Genomic DNA, 25,647 nt, shown 5'->3' on the forward strand with positions numbered 1-25,647 from the left:
GATACCATATTGAGAACCTAAGGTATGTGAGTATTGTGAGGTTGTGCACTATGCTATCACCACAGCTCGTATAATTGCACCGAAGTGCCACGTAGAATTGCACCATAGTGCCATATAATAATGTCCATAAGGACCACATATTATTCCTTAAGAATCATATACATATACTAGGGATCAAGTATGTGTCTTACAAGACTTCACACATGTTCCACAGAATATATATATATCCTGAAGGACCGCGTAGAATTGCACCATAGTGCCATATAATAATGTCCATAAGGACCACATATTATTCCTTAAGAATCATATACATATACTAGGGATCAAGTATGTGTCTTACAAGACTTCACACATGTTCCACAGAATATATATATATCCCGAAGGACCGCGTAGACCCTCTACCCTTGGCATGCCAACTATACCTATAGTTCTCATCTACATAACATGGGCTTTCACACTTCACATAATTTGTATCACGTAGACATAGTATTTTCATACCTTTATCACATAGGCATATCATTTCCCGCATATCCATGTCATGTAATGCATATGGTATAAACTTATATCATGTTTCATAATATGGAATGTAATCATCTATTAAAATATTGAATCTAGACTTATCACAAGTCTAGAACTGATTATAATACTATATCCATGCTATGCATATGCACTCACCTATATTTCCTTGCTTTTTCCTCGATCGATCCTACTTGTCGATTGTTCCAGAACTCGTTTAGGCTCGATATTTACATAGTAATTCATTGATACTTATCAGTATACTAATTAGTATATTCTAAACTATCATTTCTTAGGCTACAAGAAAAGCCATTTTCATCTTTTAATGGAGGCATGCATCGATGCACTTCTGATGCATCGATGCACTGAGAGCATTCGATGTTCATTTTATTAGAAATGCATCGATGCACTCCTTATGCATCGATGCACTGACAACATTCGATGTTTGTTTTTAAATTAATACATCGATGCACTTCATATGCATCGATGCACCTTCAACAAATTTCTGGGATTTATCATTGATGCATCGGTGCATAATGAATGTGCATCGATGCACATTGGCCAGAAATGTCATTTAAGCACGAAAATCTCTTGTAACTCTACTTAACACTTTATATTTCCCCTCTTTTAATATCCCTAACTTGCATACTCTTACTTAAACTAATTATTATCCAATAAATACTTCTAAAACTTATAAATCTAATTCTCCATGTAGAATTTAAGAATCTAACCCAAATTCCAACATGTTCTAATTTGAATTCTAACACCTCATACTTCTTAGTTAGCATAATGACAAGTCAAATTTCACTTCTAATTCTTATTAAGAACCCTATTCCAAAATTTCACTTTTCTACTTCCTTTATTTAATTCTTCATACACTCCTCATCTTATGGTTTTAAGATAATCTAAGCTTTCCTTAAGCTTAGTTATCAACTAAAGATCAATAAGAAACCTTAAATTCATCAAGAATTTGATCACAAGAAAACTCACCTTTGCTTGGCTTCACACGTGAAGAAGAAGAAGAAAGAAATAAGAGAACTCTGGAAACCTCTAAACTTTCTTTTCCTTACTTCCACGTGTATCTATATATACCATATATTATTATTATATTTTTCTTTTCCTTGCAAATGACCATATTATCCTTTCATTCCTCATTCTTTCCAATTTGATCTTACACCTCATTTCTCATATAAGTCTTTAAACCACTCAATTATTTTAATTTAAATTACCAAATTTTGAAACCTTACGATTTAGTCACTAACCCAGTATTGAGGATGTTACATAGCATGAGATGATATGTACATGCATGTTTGAGTAGTTAGAGTTACTTTTATACGTTAATGCCTCACTAAGTCATAGACTTAGCGTGTGATTGTTTCACACGTAGGTTACAGAAGTGAGAAGAGTAAAGAGCAATGTGGAGCAAGACAGGTCAGTTTCCTTACCAAAGGTCAGATCAGAAGAAATGTGAATAATATGTATTTTAATATATGAAGTTCTAGTTGGCATGTATTCAAAAGAATATATTGTATAAGCTCTGAATGGTTCTGTAAATGTTTGAATAAGTTATATGTATAAAAAATTTAAATTACTCACTATTTTATACAAGTAAATGTTTTGAAAAGTCAATATGACACCTCGGACTCGGATCCGGGTCGGATACGAGTTGGGGGTGTTACAAAGTGCTTTCGGTTGTTTTTGAACTTATTGCTGAAAAATGATACACTGATGTTGTAGCATTTCTTGAAGTTACAAGTAATGTTGTATAGAGGCTACCACAATTAATGACTTACCTGGCAGTTAGAAGAACCTTATGGAAAGAGCAATTGGAAGGGGGCATTTGTTAATTGATCTAGAACCATCTAAAACGTGGAGAAGAGACATTGGTTGAGGGTCGAATCCCTTAACCAATAAATAGGAGAGCGCCTTGTATCATTAAATTCAACTTTTCTACCTCCAATCATTTTCTTCATCATATTTGATTCATGTTGAGAGTCTAAGTCCCTCACCAGGGAGTGCATTAACAGCTGTGGAGCAACGATGACTGATCGAGATTCAATCTTTCTTAGTGTTATTTTCTTAAGAAAGGGAAACACATTGCTAACTTTGAATAAATACTTATATGTTTTTTATTTGGTTTCGAACATAAAGTGTTCGATGAAATGCTTAACTTATGTTTTTTATTTGAGATTTTATTGGATGTCTTTAGAGATGAATGCATTTTCATTTGTGTTAATCTTGATTATTTTTATAGATGAGAATTATTAAGATTGCATCCTACTTTAGTTTCAGCATCAATGTTTATGAGAGTAAACTAAATCATATAGAGATGTATGATGCCGAGTGTTACACTTTGTTAAATGTTTAATCTATAGAATTGATGAGAGTTAACTCTATTAGGTTAAGTGTTTAATACTTGAGAGAGAATTAAAGTGTTAATTGTTATGTAACGCATAACTATATTGCCACAACATTGCCATTCTGTCAACTGCCAAGTAATAACAAAATCTTTATGTCCATCTGTCTAATCGCTTTACTCTTTTTTATTCCACTGCTTCCATTATTTTGATTTCTCTATTTGTTCACTGTTTATTATTTTACCACTTCTACAACATATTTTCTAAACATTTGTCACATAACTCTTATGTAACAAATTGCTCTCTATGGATTTGAAACTCGTTACTTTTTAATCTACCATTTTATTACTTGAACGATAGTGTATGCTTGCACTTTGTTGTAGCATTATCTTAGCATCAAGTTTTTGGCACCGTTGTCGGGGAGTAATTTTTTGAATTAGAGTTGATTTTTCTTATTTAATTGTTTCTTTTCTTTTTGCAGGTACTTATCATCTTTACTAGTTTCGTTGGTTTATGTCTCGTAGTGATAACAAGCTAGAGTCATTTGATCCGAAAATAGAATGAACATTTTGTTACCGTCGGAGAAAAGCTGTTAGAAATCGAGAAAACATGGATGTTGGAAAGGGTAATAATGCTTTACCTCCACTCCAACATGAACATGACTATGACATACCAGTTGTAGCTAGAATCAACCATAAACAATTTTATAACATGGATGACCGTAATTGGCCTATTCGAGAGGACGTGGTGCTAACACTCGATGATTTACATCCTGGTATTGTATGACCATCAAATTCATGCTGTTAATTTGAGTTAAACCCAGTGATTTTTCAAATGTTATAATCCATGGGGCAATATAATAGTTCATTAACCTAAGATCCTTCAGCATACCTTCGAGCATTTATGAAAGTGTGTGATTCATTTTTAACAAGGAGTTCCTGAAGAAGCACTAAAGCTGAAGTTATTCCTTTATTCGTTGCAAGATAAAGCTAGAGCATGGTTGAATTCACTGCCACCTAGTGCTATAACATCTTGGAACGAGCTAGCACAATTTTTTTTTGATGTGATTCAATCCGCCGAATATTAATGTAAAGCTACGAAATGACTTGACATCTTTTAAGCAATTAGAAGATGAGAACTCATATGAAGAATGAGATAGATTTAAATACTTGATGCGTAAATGTCCAATGCATGGATTCCCACATTGGGCGCAAATGAAAATTTTCTAGAATGAGTTAAACATGCAAACTCGTATGGTGGTGGATGCTTTTACCAGTGGAGAATTATTGGATAAGACATACAATGAAGCTTATGATAATATAGAGAGAATATCGAACAATGATTATCAATACCCCAATACGAGGAACATGTTTGGTAGAAACAATGTTGCAGCAGTGGACAAAGATGCTTTCAATTTCATGGCTTCCCAAATCACCTCATTGACGGATATGGTCAAATATATACAAAACCCACGGGGTATTTATGAGGGGAAAACCACATCTATTATTTCTTGTGTATATTATGATGATAATCATAACTATAAAGAGTGTCCTCAAAATCCTGAATCCGTTTACTATGTGAGGAACTATAATAGGAATGTGAATTCCTATGGCAATACTTATAATGCCAATTACCGCAACCATATCAATTTATCCTAGAGAAGTCAAATTGTTGCCAAGCCTCAGCAGCAGTATTACAATCAACAATAATTGATGTTGCAGCCTTAATTACATCAATAAGCTACATAACCACAACAACGCCAGAATTATCAATGACAATCTTTAACTCAAACCACCAATCTTATATCTCTTGAAGCTTTAATGAAGGAATACATGGTAAGTCAATCAACATCATTGAGAGCTTTAGAGAATCAAATTGGCCAACTAACGAATGCTTTGAACATTAGACCACAATGAGTATTGCCCAATGATACCGAGAATCCAAAGTAACAAGTGAAATCCCAATACAATGAGCATTGTAAGGTCATTACAACTTGAAGTGGCCTTCATATTGAATAACCTATTGAAAAACCTAAGAAAGCAAATTATGAAGGGACTGCAAGGCACGATAAAGGTAAAAACATGGAAGTTGACCATGAAATACCTATTACTGATGTTACAGTGAGAGAGACTAGATAACGTATCAATTTCAGGCCATCACCAACAGTTATGCCGACCATACTACCAGATGTAGTGCCACCTCCAATGCCCAGACAATTAATTCAAAGACCTCCGCCACCTTTTCCTCAAGGATTCAAGAAAACTAAAGAAGATTAACAATATCGATCGTTTATTGAGGTACTCAAGCAACTGGCCATCAACATCCCGTTTATTGATGCTTTGGAGCAAAACCCAAATTACATCAAGTTTATGAAGGAAGTTCTTTCTAAAAAGAGAAAACTTGGAGAATTTGAAAATGTTGCACTTGCCGAGGGATTTAGTGCTATGACTACAAGTCGATTGCCACTAAAACTCAAAGATCCAGAGAGTTTTACTATTCCTTGCATTATTGGTGAACAATTTGTAGGAAAAAAATTATGTGACTTAGGTGCTAGCATTAACCTAATGCCATTGTCAAATTTTAAAAAAAATTGTGAGTGAAGAAGCATAGCCCACCACCATCACTTTGAAACTTGTTGATCGATTCACCGTGCATCCTAGTGGCATCATGGAAAATATGCTAGCTCGAGTGGACAAGTTCATTTTTCCAACATATTTTATCATTTTAGATTGTGAAGTAGAAAATGAGGTTCCCATCATACTTGGTCACCTTTTCTCGCACCGACCGAGCTTTGATTGATTTGGAAAAAATGAACTTACTATGCGTTTGAATGATGAACATATTACTTTTTAATGTCTTGAATAATGTTTCATATGTTGATAATAATGTTGAATGCTTTATTATTTAGTCAATCTAAAAACTTAAATTTTGATCCTTTATGTGCATTCCCCAAATTATTATTTAGTCAATCTAAAAACTTAAAAATATGTTGTAAAGTAATATCAGTTATATTTTGAAATCTCGATGTTTCAAGTCTCATAATGGGTACGAAGGGTGTTCATAATTTGTTTAAAATTGAATAATTGATTAACTGAAATTTTGATATGTTAATTTTGGGCTCAGTCAATTAATGGTTAGTAGTTTTTTTTTAAACTTTGACTTCGGTTAATTTAGTTTGAAATCGGTTAATTAACTAAAATAATAATTATTATTAAATATTTAATATATTATTTAGCTTTAAGAGTGTTTAAGCTTCGGTTTTAACGAATTAATTGACCAAGTTTATCAAATAAATAAAAATATCAAATATTTAATATATAATATATAATATTTATATATTATTTATAAATTTCAGTTAATTTGGTTAACCAACCAATTAATCGAACGTAGTTTGGTTCGATTAATTTAAAAAAATGTTCCACTAATGGTTAAAGTAAAAAAATTTGATTAATAAAATTTGCATAATTTTGTTCGATCAGTTAACCGAATTAAACACTTGAACACCCCTAGCATGACTCATTCTTCACATTTTATCAAATTCACAATATTTATTTTTCAAATAAATTGATGATTAAAATTTGATTTTCTTTTAAAAATATTAATTATAGATATATATTTATTTTTCCACTAGATATATTTCTTTTGATTTTTAAAATTATCTCATTTAAAATGTACTATCAGTAAAGTCGTCTAATAAATAATTAAATTTCCCTTCTTACCTTTATATATTTCACTCTTTTACACCTATCAAAATAAATCTATCAAATCTATCAATCATATTTTAAAGATAATTTTATCATTTCCTTTAATCAAATATATATCTTAAAACTAGGTGTTTTTCCCGATATATCACTTTTTCCATTTAATTTTCCCTATCAGACACCCTTCAGACTATTTTTCCAGATCTAACACCCTTTGTAGTAAGGCGCGTCCCCTACAGCACGTTTTACACTGATCTGGCGTCACGTGTGTAAAGCGCGGCCCCTGGGGTGCGCCTTACGCCACGTAGGGTAATAGCGCGGGACAGGGGCCACGTCGGACCTTTAATTCAATTATATATAGCGCGAGAAAGGGGTCGTGCCTTAACTTTAACCTATACAATTATATAAGGCGCGGTGCAGGTACCTTGCCTTGTATAATTATAACAACTTTTCTCAGCTATAAATACCATTTTCCCCCGGTAAACTCTTCACATCTCCCATCTCAACTTATAAATTAAAAACAATTCCCTCAACGAGTTAATATTCCGGCAATCTTCTCATATTTGATTTAGAAGTTAATGCGATTTTTCGTTATAAGGTAATTTTGTTATAATTTTTTTATTATACTTATTATTTATTATGATTATTTGAAAAACTATTATACTAATTGTTATATTTTCGTTCATATATTATTCATTTAATCAGGTTTGTTTTAGTTGTTTTTTTCAAGATATAATATTGTTGCACTTTTAAACTCAAAAAATGACGCGACTTTCAACTATTGTTTATTATGATGGTGAAATTCGAGAAGATGAAACCGATGTTGTTTTCATATCAAATGAGCGTGTTAAAATATCATTTAAGAGAAACATAACTCTTGAGGAGCTGATAATGAAGATTTCGAGAAAGGTTCATGTTGGAAGTAGTAGAAGAATATCGTCGTTGCAGTACAGATTTCCAACATCATTGTTCCCATTAACTTATACAGCGTTCGAACTTTAAAACAATGACACGTGTCAGATTTGCAGGTAAGGCGCGGCGCTTGTACCGCGCTTTACACACGTGTATCTAGTCAGCATAAGACGCTTTTCAGGGGGCGCGCCTTACCTCACGTGATGCCATATCAATGTAAAGCGCGCTGCAAGAGACGCGCCTTACTGCAAATGATATTAGATAAAAAATAATAATCTGAAGGGTGCCTGACATAAAAAATTAAATGAAAAATATGATATATCGAGACAAACACCTTAAAACTGCGTTCAATATACAACACATATCATGGGACGGAAAGAATAATAAATAAATTAATAAAATGGATAAACATTAAAATTATTTTTATAAAGAAGAATAGGGTGGAAAATGCAAAGTCAGCAAGAAAGAGGTAAAGAGAACTGAATAGTGTGTATGATGAAAAGCTGGCAGTGGCTGAACAATAATAGCAACGTTTATTTATTTATTTATTTATTACGTTTTTCTTTTATTTTTAATTATTCAATTATGTCATAATTATATTAATGGACCAACCACTCTTTACCGACTCTAATCCGTCAATTTGGATTGTTTCAGCAAATTAAAGCTCTATCTCTGAATTTCATCCATCGTCTTTAAATAATTAAAAAATAATAATATTATTAATTAGATATATAATATTAGTGTGTAACATACTAAAATTATAATATTAAATTATTTTAATTTTAATATTATATCATTTAATTAAATAGATTAATATTTCATGCAATTATTCTTATATCCCGATAAAATACATGAAAAATTAAAAATTTATTTCGAGTGGTCTCATTATCATCTTCACGTAATTCATATATATTCTCATTAATAATATGGTTTTTAAAATAATAAATTCATAAACAATTATTTATATTTTTGTAATATTATTGTAATGTTTGAAGTTTAAAAATATGAATTTCCCCCAAATTGCTTTACGACTAAGGGTGTTGTTGGTATCATTTAAAGCCGTAAATTACGTAGCAATTTAAAAGAAACAAACCAATAGGAAAGCAAGTGTAGAATAAAAAGGGAAAGAGCGCGTGGAGTAAAGGCAATTAAAAGCTTCTACACTTCTTCAAAATTTACAATCACCTAACCTAATTTTTCACTAAATTACAAAAAAAAAAAAACTTTAAAATTTTATATACAATATTACAATTTTTATTTTTAAAATTTTAAAATATTATTTTTTCCATTTTACCTCTCAGATTATATTTTTCTAAGTTTACTCCTGAAAATATTATTGTCATCTTATTTTATTTAAAAAATGATTGATAATTTAAATTGAGATAAAAATTATAATTTCATAAACAAATTAATAAAAAATAATTTAAAATATAAATATTTCAAACTAAAAATCAAAAATTAATTCATATTTTTCAAATTGTTGATTTATAATTATCTAAATATTTAATGTATACTTAATAGATTAGATTTATCATTTATGTAAAAGCTAAAAGAATTTTTTTGATTGGATGTGTAATAAATATAAATTTATGAATTTATAGTATTTTAAATTTATTTTATGGACTTAAAAAAGTATTGTACACTTTTAAAATATAAGCCCTTGAATAAAAATAAACAGAGAAAAATATTTAAAATAAAAAAAGTGATAAAATATATAATGAAACGCCTAAAAATTCAGATTTCGCAACATTTCTTTAGAAAATAGATGTTTGCAGCGCTTTTGCCCTTTGTCCTTGAGAATCTTAAGTTTTTGTTTATCATCCTTGTTTTGATCTCTTAATTTTTTCTATTTATTGGTAAGTTATTTGCATTTTTTGGTTTTTTTTTCCTCATGGTTTTTTTTGTAGTTTTGGTGTAATAGATTATTATTTTTGTTATACACTGTAAATTTCCGAAAATTGTGTAAAATTGTTAAGAAATTCCATGGTTTTTTAGCCTTTATTTTAAAAAATTGCAGCGTCATCTTTATTGAGAAACAGGAAATTCAGATTTGGGATTTAAACGGAAGGGTTTCAGCAGTTTTAGGGTTTTAATTTGGAGTTTACCGATTTGTTTCTTTTTGTACATAGATTTTTCACCCTGGGATTTACAAGCAAGCAAAGCTTGTTAGACTCATTGCTTCGTCAGTGAATTTTGAAATCTCGACATCGCTCAAGTTGAAAATTCAGAGTCCATTTTGATTCATACAAGCTTTTTCAAAAGCCTCCACTTCTCGAGTTTGAGTTCGATCAGTGAGTTCAGTGCTTCAACCAGTGAGTGAGTTCATTTTCAACAATAATTATTGTCAGCCGTCAGCATCAGTATAACATTTCATATTTGGGATAATTATAATTTGCAAATTTTAGGTTCTGCTGCTGTTGCTTCGTGATCTAATGTGTTACTCAGATAAGAGCAAAGGAGAGAACTAAAAGGGCATATATAATTCAACTTTTAGAACACCAAGCGTAAAGGGGGGGGGGGACGATGTCGGGATCTGAGACGGGACTGATGGCCACTAGAGAGCCGTACAGCTTGGCGTCACAGCCGGTGATACAGAACATTCGTTTAGCCTTTAGCACTGACGGGACAGCTGTATACAAGCCTCTGGCTTCTGCTTCACCCACGTATCAGCCGCAGCATGCTTCCGGCGGCGGTGGGGCGGACGGGTACGGCGGTCGGCCGGCGGTGACTCAAGGACAAGGGCAAGCTCTGAACATGAGCATGAGCATGGGGAGCGAGCCTTTGAAGAAGAAGAGGGGGAGGCCCAGGAAGTATGGGCCGGAGAGTACCTTTCCGCTGTCTTTTGTACCTCCTCCCTCTGCCAGCGTAACCCAATCCAATAGCGGAGGAGGATTACCCTCACCAACTCCTCCGCCACCGCCTTCTGGAGGATCAGCCTCTTCACCAACTTCAACAAAAAAACCAAGGGGGAGACCTCCTGGTTCCCTCAACAAACCTAAACTTGGCGCTCTGGGTACTCTTTCTTTTGATAGTTGATACGTAAAAAATAAAGCTTTTTAATCTTTTAATTTGATGGATGACTTTTTTGCTTTGGATTGGTAGCCACGACAATTTTTTTCATAGCTTGGTCTTTGAAATGCTTCATGCTTGGGAATTAGCATCTAGGAAGAAGGATGTGATTTTCTACTTTTTCTTTTCTTCTCTTTCTTTTGCTGAATATATAGACATATACACAGACACACACACGTGGGATGTTGATGGCAGGCGAGGAGAACAAATGGGTAATGTGGAAAAATAATAAAGGAATGATTGTTTTGGTTTGGTTATGTTTTTAGTTTTGGTCTTGGGTTCTGATTTCTGATGGAGGCTGGAATCATAGCTACAGTACGGAGTGATGATAGTAATATTAATTAGTAGTACCATAGTACTTACTAGTATTTACCACTAAGTTGCATAAAACTTCAAGTAGTAAAGAGATTATACAAGGATAATCAAACTTAACCAAACCAATAGTCCAAATATCTACACATAAGAATCTATGATGCTGTTGAATCATGCCTACATTTGTTGGGATCAAGATTTAGATTCAACTTGGGATCAATTCTATCGGACTTTAGATTTCAAACACATAACTAATGCGTGCCCTTGCTTCATTTTTCTGTTGATTCCCCCCCCCCCACCCAAAATATCTTCACTCTTGTATTTTATAGCAACTATCTAGCACATAACGTCTACCAAGAATGCTTCTATATTTTTATCAAAAAAAAAAAGCATGCTTCTATATACATAATATGTTCACAAATGTTCCTGAATAATGCCGAAGGATTGCAGCTTTCTTGTTATTACAAGATTTCTGTTCTTTTTTTCCTTTTTCAATATGAAACATACTTTTTTTTTCATTCTATGGTTCTGACCTTCTAAAAGAGAAAAAAAATCTTAGAAGACTGAGCTGTCTTAGTTCTTGGTTGGTTACTAAGGTGATATATTTCACTAAAAGTGTTATTATTTTCATTTTGCAGGATCAAACAGTGTAGGTTTTACGCCCCATGTTATCACTGTTAAAGTGGGAGAGGTTTTTTCTCTTACCCCTTTTAACTTCCATTCTGCCTTTCCCTGGTTTCTGTGTAAAACTGTCTTGTTGCTCTTACTTGCTAGAGAGAACTATTCAGAAATTTTATTCCATTTATTAATAATGACATGTTCATCTTGTTGCAAGATGCAAAAATGTTTGCCATGAGTTGCGGAAACTTCTATTATTTACTTTGCTAATGTATGGCTTTTCACTTCCAATTGAAGTCTTCAGAACTTTATTTACTTTGGAGAAAGAGTTAGGTCATTAATGCTTTGCATCTTGCATGTGATAAAATAAAAGGTCAAATTGGAGAAATGGATCAAATTTCCAAAATTCCTCCTTCTGACAACGGGAATCAATGGGAACACAAAGAAATACTTGATTAAACGTAAAATTTAATAATGCTTGCGAGTTTTGCAACTTCACAATGTATAATCAACTTATCACAAAGTTATGGCCGGTGAGGCTTATTAGCAAGGAGGGGGCTGTGGGTACATTTAGGTCCCAGGTTCAAGTCCCACCAAGGTGTGGGTTTAGTCCAGATTTATTTTGGTGATTTAGTTCTGGTGTGTTCTTGTTTGTCAAATGAAAAAAAAAATATAGTTATGCTAAGTGGGAATGAAACAAATGATCTTGATGATGATTTTAAACTGACATTCCTTAAAGTATAGGGAGATACCTTTCCTCTCATTAATCTTTTTCTTCATCAAAGTGAAGGATTTTAATCCTTTTCTTCACTGGAAGCCTATCATCCATCACTCTTAAATTTACTGTGCTTCTTTACATAATGCAATGGATTGGTTCTTTCGTTGATATAATACTTGTAGTTGATATGTTGATCTGAAACTAAAATGTTATGTATCTACCTGGTTTTAGGATGTATCATCAAAAATCATGTCATTTTCTCAGCATGGTCCCAGAGCTATCTGCATTCTCTCAGCAAATGGAGCCATATCAAATGTTACTCTTTGCCAACCAGCAACATCTGGTGGAACTGTAACTTATGAGGTTTGTGATACGCTAAATGATTAGTATCAAAGCAAAAATGCTTTTCTTTTCTTTCTAGCAACTTTTAGCGTCTGTGGGAGGGAGGTAAATACTGGCATCTAGTTTCTAGAGCATCAATTTGATCGTGCAGTTTGTGTATCTATGTTATGTTCATGTATTTTATGGTGCCGTAATTGTACTAAAGATATTTTATATTTATATAAACTTGATGCTTATGCTGTATCGCATTTTAGTTATCTTTCTGTATTGTGTCTAATATTGTCAGGTTTAGCATCAACCTATAGATGGATGGTCATATGCTGTTTAAATATCCATTGTATCAGTATCACCGCTTTACTTGAGTATATAACATTAATGGCATGCTGCTCCTTTTCCACTAATGGTGCAGGGGCAATTTGAAATTCTGTCACTTTCTGGTTCATTTCTTCTGTCAGAGAATGGTGGTCAGCGAAGCAGAACTGGAGGGTTAAGCGTGTCATTGTCTGGCCCGGATGGTCGGGTTTTAGGTGGTGGTGTAGCTGGCCTTCTAACAGCTGCATCCCCTGTTCAGGTATTTTTTTCGTCTCAATTTTCATTTTCAATTACTGTATATTTTTTTTTCAGAATCGTGCAATACACAGGATGAATCAACAACACTTGACTAGAAGTAAAAGTTTCCGTAAATTTAACTTACTTAAAATTGATAAATATTTTGTGATTGATTATATTGTTAATGATAATGGGCTACGTGTTGATCTTATTGCAGGTGGTTTTGGGTACCTTCATCACGGACAATCGAAAAGAAACAAAACCAGCATACCAGATGGAATCTCTATCTGCCCCACTAAAGCTTGCTCCGGGGGTTACCAGCTCACCTTCTCATGGTACTTTAAGCGAATCCTCGGGTGGACCGGGTAGCCCAGTTAACCAGAGCATGGGAGCCTGCAATAATAACAACAACAATAACAACCCACATGGTATGTCAAACTTGCAATGGAAGTAAATCGCGCTTTTAAATCGATAGTCTGTAGTGGGTCAGGCTAATGTGTTGTAGGAGGAACCATTCTGTAATTTAAGCAATGTGTATCTGAAGTAGAATTAAGCATTGTGACTCGGTTGCTGCTATATAGACAAGCTAGAAACGGCTGAGTGTTGTTAGTGTTATGCATTTGTAAGGTGTAAGGTGTAAGGTTAAAGGTGATGTGAACTTGTGTTTTAGCCTCTTAAGTGGTGTCTGAGATTTGAGATAGTGAGTTTGAGTTGCTAATAACAGTGAAGTCATTTCACAAAGCTTAATTTCACGATCTCCCTTTTCTTTTTCGATGTGAGATTAATGTCCCTCACCTCTCCAAGGCGCGTCACAGTGCCTGCACTATGTTGCCTTCTTCGCCCTCTTCAACAGTAACCGTTATAAGGGAAACCGAGTGCAAAAGTCTGGTCAGAATCATCCTCTTGCATTTACAGGATCCACTCTTTTTGCCACTCGCCATGCGTGCTGCAACAGCTAAGAAAAATGCTAGCCATATTCCGAACATTGATCGGAATAAGAAAGGTCCGATAGATCTGATGAGACACAGTGGTTCTATGGGTGGGAACCAATCAGTAGGGAAGTGTAGAATGATTCCAGTCACAAAATACCCATGGATATACTGTCGCTCCGGCCAAACTTTTACTTTTCCGATCCTGCAAGTATGAGATGGTTGCTGCCTTGTCTTCACGAGGACTCGCCATTGTAACATTTAGTTTATAAAATTTAAAAAGATGCAAAATCAAATAAATTATACAAAAATTTAACAATTACCCTCCAGCTCCTTTAATCCATTCCTGTTATCAAACATGTCATTTTATTAAAAAATTGTCATACCATCTCAACTATCCTCATCATCATACACCAACAATTTTACTAATAAAAATTAGGGGTAAATGAATAGAACGTTAGGTGAATTATTCGTGAATCATTCGTATAACATTCGTTCATGTTCGTTTGTTAAGCTAAATAAATGAACTTGAACCAAAAAAAATTATGTTCATTTAACAAACGAATGTTCATGAACAATCTCGTTTGCTTGATTCTTCTTTTCATTTTATTTTTTACATTTGAAAAATTGGTGTAGATATGGATTAACTTGAACACATGATAAAAATTGAATTTAAACTATAAAATTTAAGAAGTTTAAACACTAATAATGTAATTTTATCATTTTTTTAACTTGCAAATGAAACTAAAATTGAATATACAAAACAACAATAAACAACCACTAAACCAATGCTAATGAACACAAAACGAACATGATCATAAACATATAAACCAACACGGGTCACAAACATTAAATGAATATGTTCGCGAACAATAAATTAATAAACACGAAAAAAAATATTAATATCTAGTGCCTCTAATAAAGATGTATTTGGATCAATTGCTATAATATTAGTATCTGTTTAGGCCGTTAAATGTGTAACTGATAATGTCATAATTCACATAAAAAATATTAATATTTTGTCTCAATAAAATTCTACATCAAGAGCATTTCTTCCAAGTCTAATTACGTATTTGATCTCTATATTTTATGAAAATTATGAAAGTAATTATTATACTTTAATTTCTAATAACTTCATCATCATAATTTATGAGAAAAAAATTAAATCAATAATCTTAAAACTTAAATACAAGAAATTAGCAAAAAATAACTATCCAGTTATCTATATGTAATAAATCAATAAAAATAAATAATTCAAATTTACGTGTTTAATAATAACTGAACTAATTTTCTTTAAAAATTTAAAATAGGGATTAACTTATCAATTTCGTTAAAGTTAAGGGATGGAATTTAGAATTATACATTTTTCCCTAAAACGTCCTTTAAAAATTCCCGACCTTTTTTCGTTTCTTTTCAACGTCCCGTCGCCGGAGAAGCCTCTTACCATAACTCTTTCCTTCAAGTTTCCGACGGACCAGGAAAATTAAATAAGGTATTTTTGAAACCCTAAAATTAACTTGAAGATTTCATACGAGATTTTGAGTTATCTGCTCTTTGACTCTGCATCTTTCTGCTACATTTCATTCTGTTTTCGATCAAACTGCTATTTTCCGTTACACTGTTATTTGCGGCCGCAAGCCGCTACTGTTGATACGAAAATTGTTCACACCGCTCTGAGATCTTTCGCGGAGGACGGCGCCGCTTCCGCGAAATAGCGGCCGCAACACCACTTAGCTGCTACTACTGAAACCCTAAACTACTTGCATAGAAATGTCTTTGTCATGGTTCATTCATTAAGCTTGCCGTATTATTCAACTAGAGAGTTTTGCAAATCTATTCTGAGTTGAAAATGGATGATTTTTTCCCGATGGGTTTCAAATGGATCAAATCGACAGCAGGAGAAAATTCGAATTTTGTTCACATTGGAAACATATGAAAATGATTTGAAACTTTGCATTTTCATATCATGCAGTGAATAACAATGTTCAACTTTTGCTGTTATTCATTTATTGACCATGGGTTACACTGATCAGGGGGTGCAGGTAGGTTGGATTCTCGGTTCTTCCGGGCCTCTCTTTTATGTTCTACACCATGCAGTTTGTTGATCTAACTATATTTAAAGCAGTTTATAGGCGATAGAACTAGAGTATGATGTTTCTTGAGGCAAATTGCTTCTCAAAGTTTAAGGGTCTAATGGTTGACAAGTCCTTTAGGGAGGAGACCGTTGCCAGTTGGTTGAGAACTCCATTATTTTATGGTTGACAAGCACATACCTATAATTCAGTTTCTTCATTTGGATGTATTATCTTCTTAACTGCACGTGTGTTTTGTATCGGTGATACCAGTAGACGGGTTTTGCGGCTGACGTGTGTAAAGGGAAGTCATGGGCGGTGAAGATTATGCAGAGTCAAAGGTGAAGCCATCTGTCGTTTTAACTGGAGCTGCAATGGAATCTAATGGACCATCCATTGGTATTCTTGACATTGGTGCCAGTCAAAATGCCTTCCTTTTCCGAGTTGCATTGCCAAGTATCAGGATCGATCAAAGTAAGTTCCTATCTTTAACTATGTTATTAATAGCATGTAAAATTGATGCTGTCAATGCATTCGCCTAGGCTGGCATGTGCTTGAGCGCTAGACAACAAAAATACCTTAGATCCTTTCAGGCAAGGTCCATTTGATCTTACACACTTGTAGTGCTCGTAGGCATGCATTTTCGCAAGGTGACAGGTTTAAAAGAAAGGCCCATAAGAAAGGGATAGTATCAAACTCTCCGTAAGCCAATAATACATATTGCAACAAAAGTTCGCATGATTTGCGGATGAAATAATTCTTTCTTTAGAGTTAATTATATATAAGCTTATTATTATAGACAGTTAGACGGAGAAAATCACACACATGCGTATTGTGGTTTACTTCACTTGGGTAAGCACTTTTTTCGCGCCTTGGGCCTGAAGGGTTCTAGTGTCTAGACTGTGTTGTGCCCTTGGGCCTTGACAGTAAAAATACAATGCACCAATATAGATGTTTATTACTTTTCCTTTAACTAGTAATGACATTACTGGTCTAAAAAAATGCAATTGCAATTGCCATCTGGTTTGAACCCTTGCTATCCTGTTGAACAAATAATATAAATGAAGATGAGTAGATGACTGAGTTTGTAATGTTGGTTCCACCAGGTAAGTTGAAATGTGAGATCCAACGCGATGGAAAGGTTCTTATACAGGGTATAATACCACAAGGCACTGAAGTGCTGCGGGGATTATCGAAAAAATGTGAGATGAGAAACGAGATGTTCTGCTCTCCGGGACCATTCACCATTTCCTTTATTCTGCCTGGACCAGTTGATCCACGATTGTTTTCTCCAACCTTCCGTCCTGATGGCATTCTGGAAGTGGTGGTCTTGAGAATCAGTAGGCCAAGTGATCCAGCGGATGCATGGGCTCCACCTTCTTGAGATCGTTGCAGTGACGTTAAGCTCCAGCTCCAGCATCAAAGTGTTAAGTTTAGGAAAATGGCCTATCAAAACCAGAGTTATAACTTCATATTGGTCTAAAGGTGAAAAACAAAGCCCGAGGGACACCAATGTAGCGAGGAAACAAGCCATGTTTAAAGTTCAGTTTGAAGTTTGTTTGAGTCGTAATAAACAATTTTATGAATCAAGTGGTTGAATGGTACAGACATTGCCGTTGCCGGTCACATTTTACATTGCTGTTTGTATTGGCGAGTTATCTTGAGCTTTACCCTAGGACATACTTTGCTTTTTCGTTACAACCTTTCTCGTTTTGCAGACTCTGAAATTTCGACCACCTTGAGTTTAAACGATAAACAAGGAGGCGAGGTTTGGGGTTTGTGGAGTAGGCTATATGGAATTATAGGGGAGATAGTCAACCTCTTTGAACAAATGATGTGAAATATTAAAGTTGGTTACATAAATGGTACGGAACCCAGTCCATTGCCTTGGTCGATTCAGTATATAGCATAATGATAATAAAAAACGACTGTAAAGGTTTGATTGTTTCTAAAACTACGCCTTTAACGCTATTATGCATCGCCCCTTGTATGTTATCACTCAAGAATGGCTTATTTGAAAAAATATTGTGGTTTAAATTATCAAAAGGATAAAATTTAAGGGTATGATTGAAAAAGTGATAAGCTCCTTTATCATATATATATATATATATACTTGATACAAAAAGTTGGGAGACGATGGATAATCCTCAATTTACATAGACCCCTCGTTTAAAGCATCTTATTAAATGCCTTAATAGATGTTTTGACTGCACTAAGGTTAAATTATGAGTTTAGTACCTGTTTTGACATGCGTATTATCCTTTCGGCTATCACTTTTTTGTTGTTTAAAAAAATGTCTACCTCTTTTCACTTGCAACTCCATTGTTTTTGGTTTCTGGCTAGAAAGCATAAAGTTGCTTTTGTCTGTAAAACTTATTCATTCTATTGGTAAAGCCAATCAATGCATCTATCCTTGTCAAGAACTAACAAACATCACATTCCTAATTATTCAACAGCGTAATGAATGGGGCACTTATGTATTCATTACATGATATCTTATTCTTCTGACGAAGTCTGAGAAGAAAATTTTCTTCCTAGCCAAACAAATACATTCAACTCTCTACATACCTAGAAACAATATGCAGAAATGTTGGTGAGACCCCATTATTGTAAAGAGACATAGCTTGAAAGCCTTAGCTATAAAGATACCTGCATCAAAAAATAATTATGTAATAGTCAGCAATCGTCAAAAAGTACATTCATTTAGCACCATGTTTCACTTGGCACTCAAAGAGTAGAACTCTAGACCACAATACTAAATTGCAGCCGAATCGTACCGTTTCACAAAGTCACTGTGACATCACAACTACATCCGCAATATAGAAACATAGTTATTTTTAAGAAATAAATCTAATTATAACATCCGCAACACCAGTAACCGCAATTTAGTACTATGTCTAACAGTCCTAACACTTGGTGTCTTTACTCCCCAGAGAATTTTAACCATTATCTATTCATGAAGCTTGTAATTAAAACAATTAACCCTAAAACTAGCAAGAATCAGAGAAATAAAAGCAATGGCCAGTTATACCAAGGTGGAGGGACCACTAGAATTGCAACGTGATATTGAAAAATCTCAGTTAAGAAATGCACAAAACATTCAGAATGAATCAGAATTTGTTCTCCGGTACATGTGTGATTGTATAGAGCATATAATCAACCAAGAGTAGAAAAAATAGGGCAAAACCAATCCAATCAACGAAGCCGTATAACCTAGCTTCAGATTCACAATCAGATTAAGCGGAGCGATAACACTGCCCTCAAATCGCAATCAGATCCATTCTCCACCAATAACTAGAAGGTGGGGCGTAATTAAGCAATCACAAAAACAAAAGCGAAACCCTAACCAAAGACATAATCAAATTCAAAGAAAAGGGTAGAACACAAACCAAGGGAAAAGCGAGCGAGAGAGAGAAGTTGTTATTTGAGGGATTTGTCCTTATTGGAAGAATCATAGCTGGGAGGAGAGTAAACAACAGCAGCAACCATGGCTCCGGGAAGCACGACGAACTTAGATAAAGCAGCTAGCTTTGCGACCAAAGGTTGTCCCTTCAACAACGACATTTTCTTGTTTTTCCGTTTCCAGGTTTCTCCGCCGGCTGATCTTCTGATTCTTTTACAAATGATGGCTGGTTCCTCGACTGTCTCCATCACTCTACTTGTACTGCTTGGTTCCGGGTCGGGTCTACCTGATCCAAATCACCAAACCACCATCTTCGGCAGGGCTTTCTCTCTGCTTCAATCTAATTTTCGATTGGGTTACCATTGGGCTTTTATCAGTTCATGATTTTGGGTTGGGCTTTTGATTTTATATTAAAACGAGTCTTAATTAACCATAATATCTATAGTAAATAATTTTAAAATATTATTTTTTTATTAAAGTCTTGGAAATCTTAAAGAACCATAATACACAACTCCAATGGCGGTTCTATGGAAATAGTAACCTCAATGGGACCATGAATTATATCATATGATTTTTTATTAGTCTCGAATGATTATCAAATAATATATATTCAAAAAATTCTTAATCAATTTAAAAATAACGCTCAAATATATTTATAGATGTCATACTCCTATTCGAAACTTCTAGAAATATCAACTATCTCTTTAAACACTGAAATTACGTAATTTATGATATATATATATATATGGGGTTAAATTATTATTTTAGTTATTTTTATGTTAAAGTTTTAGTTTTAACCTGTTTAATTTAATTTTTTATATTTAAAATGCTTTTAATAACACTTTTAGTTGTCACGGTTAAAATGATAGAATGATTTTTTATGTGAAAATTTAATCACCACGTTCAACTATGATAAATTGCAATTTAATAAAATATTATTTTTTTAAAAAAAACATATAAACAATTTAAGGATAATAATGTTATTAATTTATAATTACCAATAATAATATAAAAGTAGTGGAGTTTTTAAAAAAAAAAAAGTATAGAGATTGGATTACATCAAATTAAAATAATTGAGTTAAATCTCAAATTTTGAGTATAATAGAAGGACTGAAACAATAGATAGACCTATATACAGGAGGGAGACATTTGGGTCGGAGGGAGGGAGGGAGGGAGTGGGTTTGGGGCACATGGCATTATCAATTGGGTGTTCCAGTAACTGGTGAGGCATATTTGAGTAGAAGAATTAACGACAAGTGGTGTGGGCCCCAACCCTAGCTTGCAACTTCTTAGTCCTAACTCTTGTTCCTGATTAAGACAGTAAATGAGATGAGATATAGTTATTTGAGTTTGATTTAATTAAAGTTTGGTAAATATTTAAATTAAATGAATTTGATATGAATTTGTAATAAGTTAAAACGAACTTGATATTTGAATTGAAAAGATTATAAGTAATTTAAAAAGATTATAAGTAATTCAAAAAGATAATATATTAAAATTTTAATTCTTTTATAAATATGTCGAGTTTGTAATTCAAAAGGAGAAAACAGATTAAAATTAACATTTATATATTTTTTAAAATATAATAAAATTTTCTCCTAAACTTAAGATTTAGAGCTCAAGTTTGAACTAAATCTGAAAATTATTTGAGTTTAAATTTTCTGAATCGAATTTAGCTTTAATTTTGTAATTTTACATTCAAATTGAACTTAACAATTTTTTAATTTAGTGAATTTTTTAATCGAATCAAACTCTATTTATGATAATCGAATTTGATTCGACTCGTTTACGGCGCTAACAACAAAGTATAGCGGGAGAGAGAGAGAGAGGCGCGAACCGAGGACCACATAGACCGAGCAGGAGCATCAACTTCATCAATTATTGGCGCTTAAAGATAAAGACGGGTGCGGAAGAGTACTCAGAGTCGACTCAATCCAGAATTAAGAGCATGGATATTACAATAATTTCGTTATTTAAAAACATTATCCGACAAATTATCCATCCAGTCCCATTAGTGCATTGGCTTCCTCGGGAATTCCCGGTTTGACAATATGGTGGTGAAGAAGAATGGTGGTTAAAGTCTTCGTCTTTGAGCTACTACCAAAAGGACTCCTCTCTTCTCTTCTCTTCTCTGTTACTACTGCTCGCAACTAATTCCAAAGCGCCTCTCTCGCTCTCTCATAATAATTTGTGGGTAAATTTCTCTCTTTTGTCTTTGTCTCTAATATTATAGACTTCCATTTCTTTTGTTCACTTGTTTGGAAGTGGTAAGATCATTGTGGCACAAAGCTTTTCATTCCCACACCTCATACTTGCTTATCTCTTCCCCCATTGTAACCAGGAATATTCATTCACTGTCTTTGTCTCAAAAAAGTTTCAGCCTCTCCTTTTTGGTTCATACAAGGTGAGTGTTCTAAACTTTTTGAAGCTATAAATTTGTTGTTGTGGGTGGTGACTTCCCTAGTTTCTTTTACCAGTTCCCATCCATGCCTGTAAAGTTGTTGTTTTTATCGTTTTTGAGTAATTTGGGTGTAATGCCCCTGTTGTGATCAGGGACTTTAGTTACTGTTGTAGTCATGTTTTCGGTTGCATTGCATTTATCGCGATATGTCATTACGGGTGTCGGTCGTGCTATTCAAGTGACAGATATATTATGAGATCTGGGCTAGTGATAAAAATGGTGGATGGGTTAATTTGTGATCTTGGTTTCTTTTCTTCTTACAGGTAAGCTGTTTGATTCATTGGTGAAAAGATGAAGGGTGCTGTTCTTGTAGCCATTGCTGCTACAATTGGTAACTTTTTGCAGGGATGGGATAATGCTACTATTGCTGGAACTTGCTTCTTTCACATTTATATTACCACCTTCCTGTTTCTTGGTTTACATTATGGTATTACTTTGCTTTCTGATAATGCTGGGTGAGATTTTGTTGACACGGAGGGGATTCGAAGAAACGATATCAAGTACTTTTTTGCACTGGTCTTCCCTATTTGCTGCTCAAACTCGTGTCTTTGCCTTGAATCCTTAACATTGATTGCTTTCAGGAGCAATTGTGTACATTAAGAACGACCTCGATCTCGGAACAAGCATTGAAGGTCTTGTGGTGGCTATGTCACTGATTGGAGCCACAGCTATTACAACATGCTCTGGAGCTATATCAGATTGGCTTGGTCGGCGTCCAATGCTGATAATTTCCTCAATGCTTTACTTTGTTAGTGGTTTGGTCATGTTGTGGTCACCTAATGTCTATATTTTGTGCGTAGCCAGGCTATTAGATGGGTTCGGAATTGGTTTAGCTGTCACCCTTGTCCCAGTTTATATTTCCGAGACCGCCCCATCAGAGATAAGGGATTGTTAAATACATTACCCCAATTCACGGGTTCCGGGGGAATGTTTTTGTCATACTGTATGGTTTTTGGGATGTCATTGATGGACTCACCGAGTTGGAGGTTGATGCTTGGAGTTCTATCGATCCCTTCTCTCTTGTATTTTGCCTTGACGGTTCTTTATTTGCCTGAATCACCTCGATGGCTCGTGAGTAAAGGGAAGATGCTAGAGGCAAAACAGGTTCTTCAGAGATTGCGTGGCCGGGAAGACGTTTCAGGTTCTTCTTTTCCTCCTCCTTCCTTTGTCATGACTTGAAAATGTTGGGACTTGAATATTGAATTGTTAGATATACTTCTAAGAGCTAATGGCATAACTTGTTGCTTGCTTTACTGGATCCAGCGAGAGGTGTTACATAAATTATGAACAAGCATAAACTATAAAAGCCGATCATTTTTTAAGATAGGAGTGGATCTTGCTGAGACCTCTTTGATCTGCAGGTGAGATGGCTCTGCTGGTTGAGGGCCTCGGCATTGGAGGTGAAACTTCTATAGAAGAATACATGATAGGTCCTGCCGATGAACTTGATGAAGGTCACGAACCTAGCACCGAAAAAGACAAAATCAGATTATATGGACCTCAAGAGGGCCTTTCGTGGGTTGCCAAGCCTGTCACCGGACAAAGCAGTCTTAGTCTCACCTCTCGTCAGGGAAGCATGGTGAGCCAAAGTGTATCCCTTATTGACCCCCTAGTGACATTATTTGGCAGTGTGCACGAGAAGCTTCCCGAGACAGGGAGCACACGTAGTATGCTTTTTCCTAATTTCGGAAGCATGTTTAGTACAGCAGAGCCTCATGTTGGAAATGAACATTGGGATGAGGAGAGCTTGCAGAGGGAAGGCGAGGACTCTGATGACAATTTGCATAGCCCGTTAATCTCACGTCAAACGACGAGCTTGGACAAGGACATGGTTCCTCCGGCTACCCATGGCAGTACTCTAAGCATGAGACGTCACAGCACGCTTGTGCAAGACGGCGTAGAATCGGTTGGCGGTACAGGAATAGGAGGCGGTTGGCAGTTGGCATGGAAATGGTCTGAGCGAGAAGGGAGGGTTTAAAAGGATTTATTTGCACGAGGAGGGAATTCTGGGATCTCGACGCGGGTCTCTTATATCACTTCCCGGTAATGATATACCTGCAGAAGGTGAGTTTATCCAGGCTGCTGCCTTAGTGAGCCAACCCGCTCTTTACTCCAAGGAGCTTATGGATCAGCATCCCGTCGGACCAGCAATGGTTCATCCTGCTGAAACTGCATCAAAAGTACCAGTTTGGGCTGCTCTTCTTGACCCGGGAGTGAAACGTGCATTAGTAGTTGGAATTGGAATTCAGATACTTCAGCAGGTAGTCAGCTGTTATATTTTTTTGAAATCTGTTCGCTAAACACTACATTAGTTTATAGATTTGAATGTGTTTCAGAAAGCAACTATGATCCATACCGCTTTAACGCACTCAGTTGCACCGACTCTCGAGATTAAAAACAATACTTTTGCTAGTAGTCGTGTTCTGAGATATCTTGTTTGCTACATGGTAGTGTTTGAATCTTCGTATTTATCAGCTGAGGAAAATCGCATTATGATTCCGTGGTATGTTAAACTAACTTTTGAATTCTCTGTGTAGTTCTCTGGCATAAATGGAGTTCTCTACTACACTCCTCAAATTCTCGAAGAGGCAGGCGTCGAAGTGCTTCTTTCGAACTTGGGACTTGGTTCAACTTCCGCGTCATTTCTTATTAGTGCATTCACAACCTTGTTAATGCTTCCCTGCATAGGTGTAGCCATGAAACTCATGGATATATCAGGGAGAAGGTAGTTTTCAGTTTTTCAAATGTTCTTTTCAACTGTAATGTTTGTAATATTCTACTTCAGCAAATGGAAAGAAACTAATACTCGTACCGTGTGCAGGCGGCTGTTACTCACCACGATCCCGGTGCTTATCGTGTCGCTAATCGTTCTAGTGTTCAGTGAAATTGCGGATTTGGGGACAGTCGTAAATGCCGCCATTTCAACTGCTTGTGTCATTATCTACTTCTGCTGCTTTGTGATGGGCTATGGACCGATACCAAACATCCTCTGCTCGGAGATCTTTCCAACAAGGGTCCGCGGCCTTTGTATCGCGATCTGCGCTTTGGTTTACTGGATCGGGGACATCATTGTTACTTACACTCTGCCCGTGATGCTCAGTTCTATAGGCCTTGCCGATGTCTTTGGAATATACGCCGTCGTGTGTCTGATATCTTGGGTGTTTGCGTTCTTGAAAATTCCCGAGACCAAAGGGATGCCACTCGAAGTCATTACCGAGTTCTTTGCCGTCGGTGCCCGACAGGCTGCTGCTACAAAGAACGAGTAACCAACTCAACTCACTGGCTTTTACATGGTGTCAATTCCTCTGCAATTTCACCTGTTAAGAAGCATCAAATGTATGTCCATATATAAATTGGAAGTGCATAAAATACAAAAATGAAAAATGAAAAAGTAAACAACGTTAGATGAATAAGATACAAAAAACGATATTAAATTACTTAGGATAATAAGATAAACCACATAAATGGTCACTGAACTTTTAAGGCGCTAGTATTTTGTTCACCCAACTTTTAAACTTGCAATACAGTCGTTGAAACTTTAGTTTGTTTTCAGTAAGATCTTTGATGTGACCTCCCGTTAGTTTTATCTGACGTGGCACGTTACCTCCGGTTAACCCTTCTCCTTTTTCTTCTTGACGATCCCACCAACAAAAACTATGAAATTCACACCTTCTTCTTTAACAACCCT

The 25,647-nt window shown here is 35.0% G+C and overlaps 2 protein-coding genes, 1 non-coding gene and 1 pseudogene across 5 annotated transcripts; 3 read left to right on the forward strand and 1 right to left on the reverse strand.

Moving 5' to 3' along the window:
• Positions 1 to 3,964: 3,964 nt before the first annotated feature.
• LOC120145779 lies at positions 3,965 to 4,066 on the reverse strand. Its single transcript, XR_005518154.1, has one exon. It is a non-coding gene; the product is annotated as a small nucleolar RNA R71 (small nucleolar RNA).
• Positions 4,067 to 9,170: 5,104 nt separating this feature from the next.
• LOC120145197 (AT-hook motif nuclear-localized protein 10-like) lies at positions 9,171 to 13,835 on the forward strand. 3 transcript variants are annotated; one of them, XM_039159090.1, is made up of 7 exons: positions 9,171 to 9,342; positions 9,616 to 9,802; positions 9,892 to 10,499; positions 11,506 to 11,558; positions 12,435 to 12,566; positions 12,955 to 13,116; positions 13,312 to 13,835. In XM_039159090.1, exons 3-7 carry the CDS (start codon positions 10,010 to 10,012, stop codon positions 13,546 to 13,548), a joined length of 1,074 nt encoding a protein of 357 aa, XP_039015021.1. In that variant the 5' UTR covers positions 9,171 to 9,342; positions 9,616 to 9,802; positions 9,892 to 10,009; the 3' UTR covers positions 13,549 to 13,835. The 3 variants fall into 3 exon arrangements, with proteins under 3 accessions (XP_039015021.1, XP_039015020.1, XP_039015022.1); XM_039159089.1 differs by lacking the exon at positions 9,171 to 9,342 and having other exon boundaries at positions 9,565 to 9,802; XM_039159091.1 differs by lacking the exon at positions 9,171 to 9,342 and having other exon boundaries at positions 9,565 to 9,798.
• Positions 13,836 to 15,455: 1,620 nt separating this feature from the next.
• Positions 15,456 to 17,718, forward strand: LOC120145577 (increased DNA methylation 3-like). Its single transcript, XM_039159404.1, has 3 exons — positions 15,456 to 15,515; positions 16,369 to 16,569; positions 17,202 to 17,718. The coding sequence occupies exons 2-3, from the start codon at positions 16,407 to 16,409 to the stop codon at positions 17,477 to 17,479; spliced, it is 441 nt and encodes a 146-aa protein (XP_039015335.1). The 5' UTR covers positions 15,456 to 15,515; positions 16,369 to 16,406; the 3' UTR covers positions 17,480 to 17,718.
• Positions 17,719 to 21,720: 4,002 nt separating this feature from the next.
• Positions 21,721 to 25,307, forward strand: LOC120145576 (annotated as a pseudogene).
• Positions 25,308 to 25,647: the final 340 nt, after the last annotated feature.

This window comes from Hibiscus syriacus, unplaced genomic scaffold (assembly GCF_006381635.1).
Source record: "Hibiscus syriacus cultivar Baekdansim isolate YM2019G1 unplaced genomic scaffold, ASM638163v2 tig00110893_pilon, whole genome shotgun sequence".
Lineage (NCBI taxonomy): Eukaryota > Viridiplantae > Streptophyta > Magnoliopsida > Malvales > Malvaceae > Hibiscus > Hibiscus syriacus.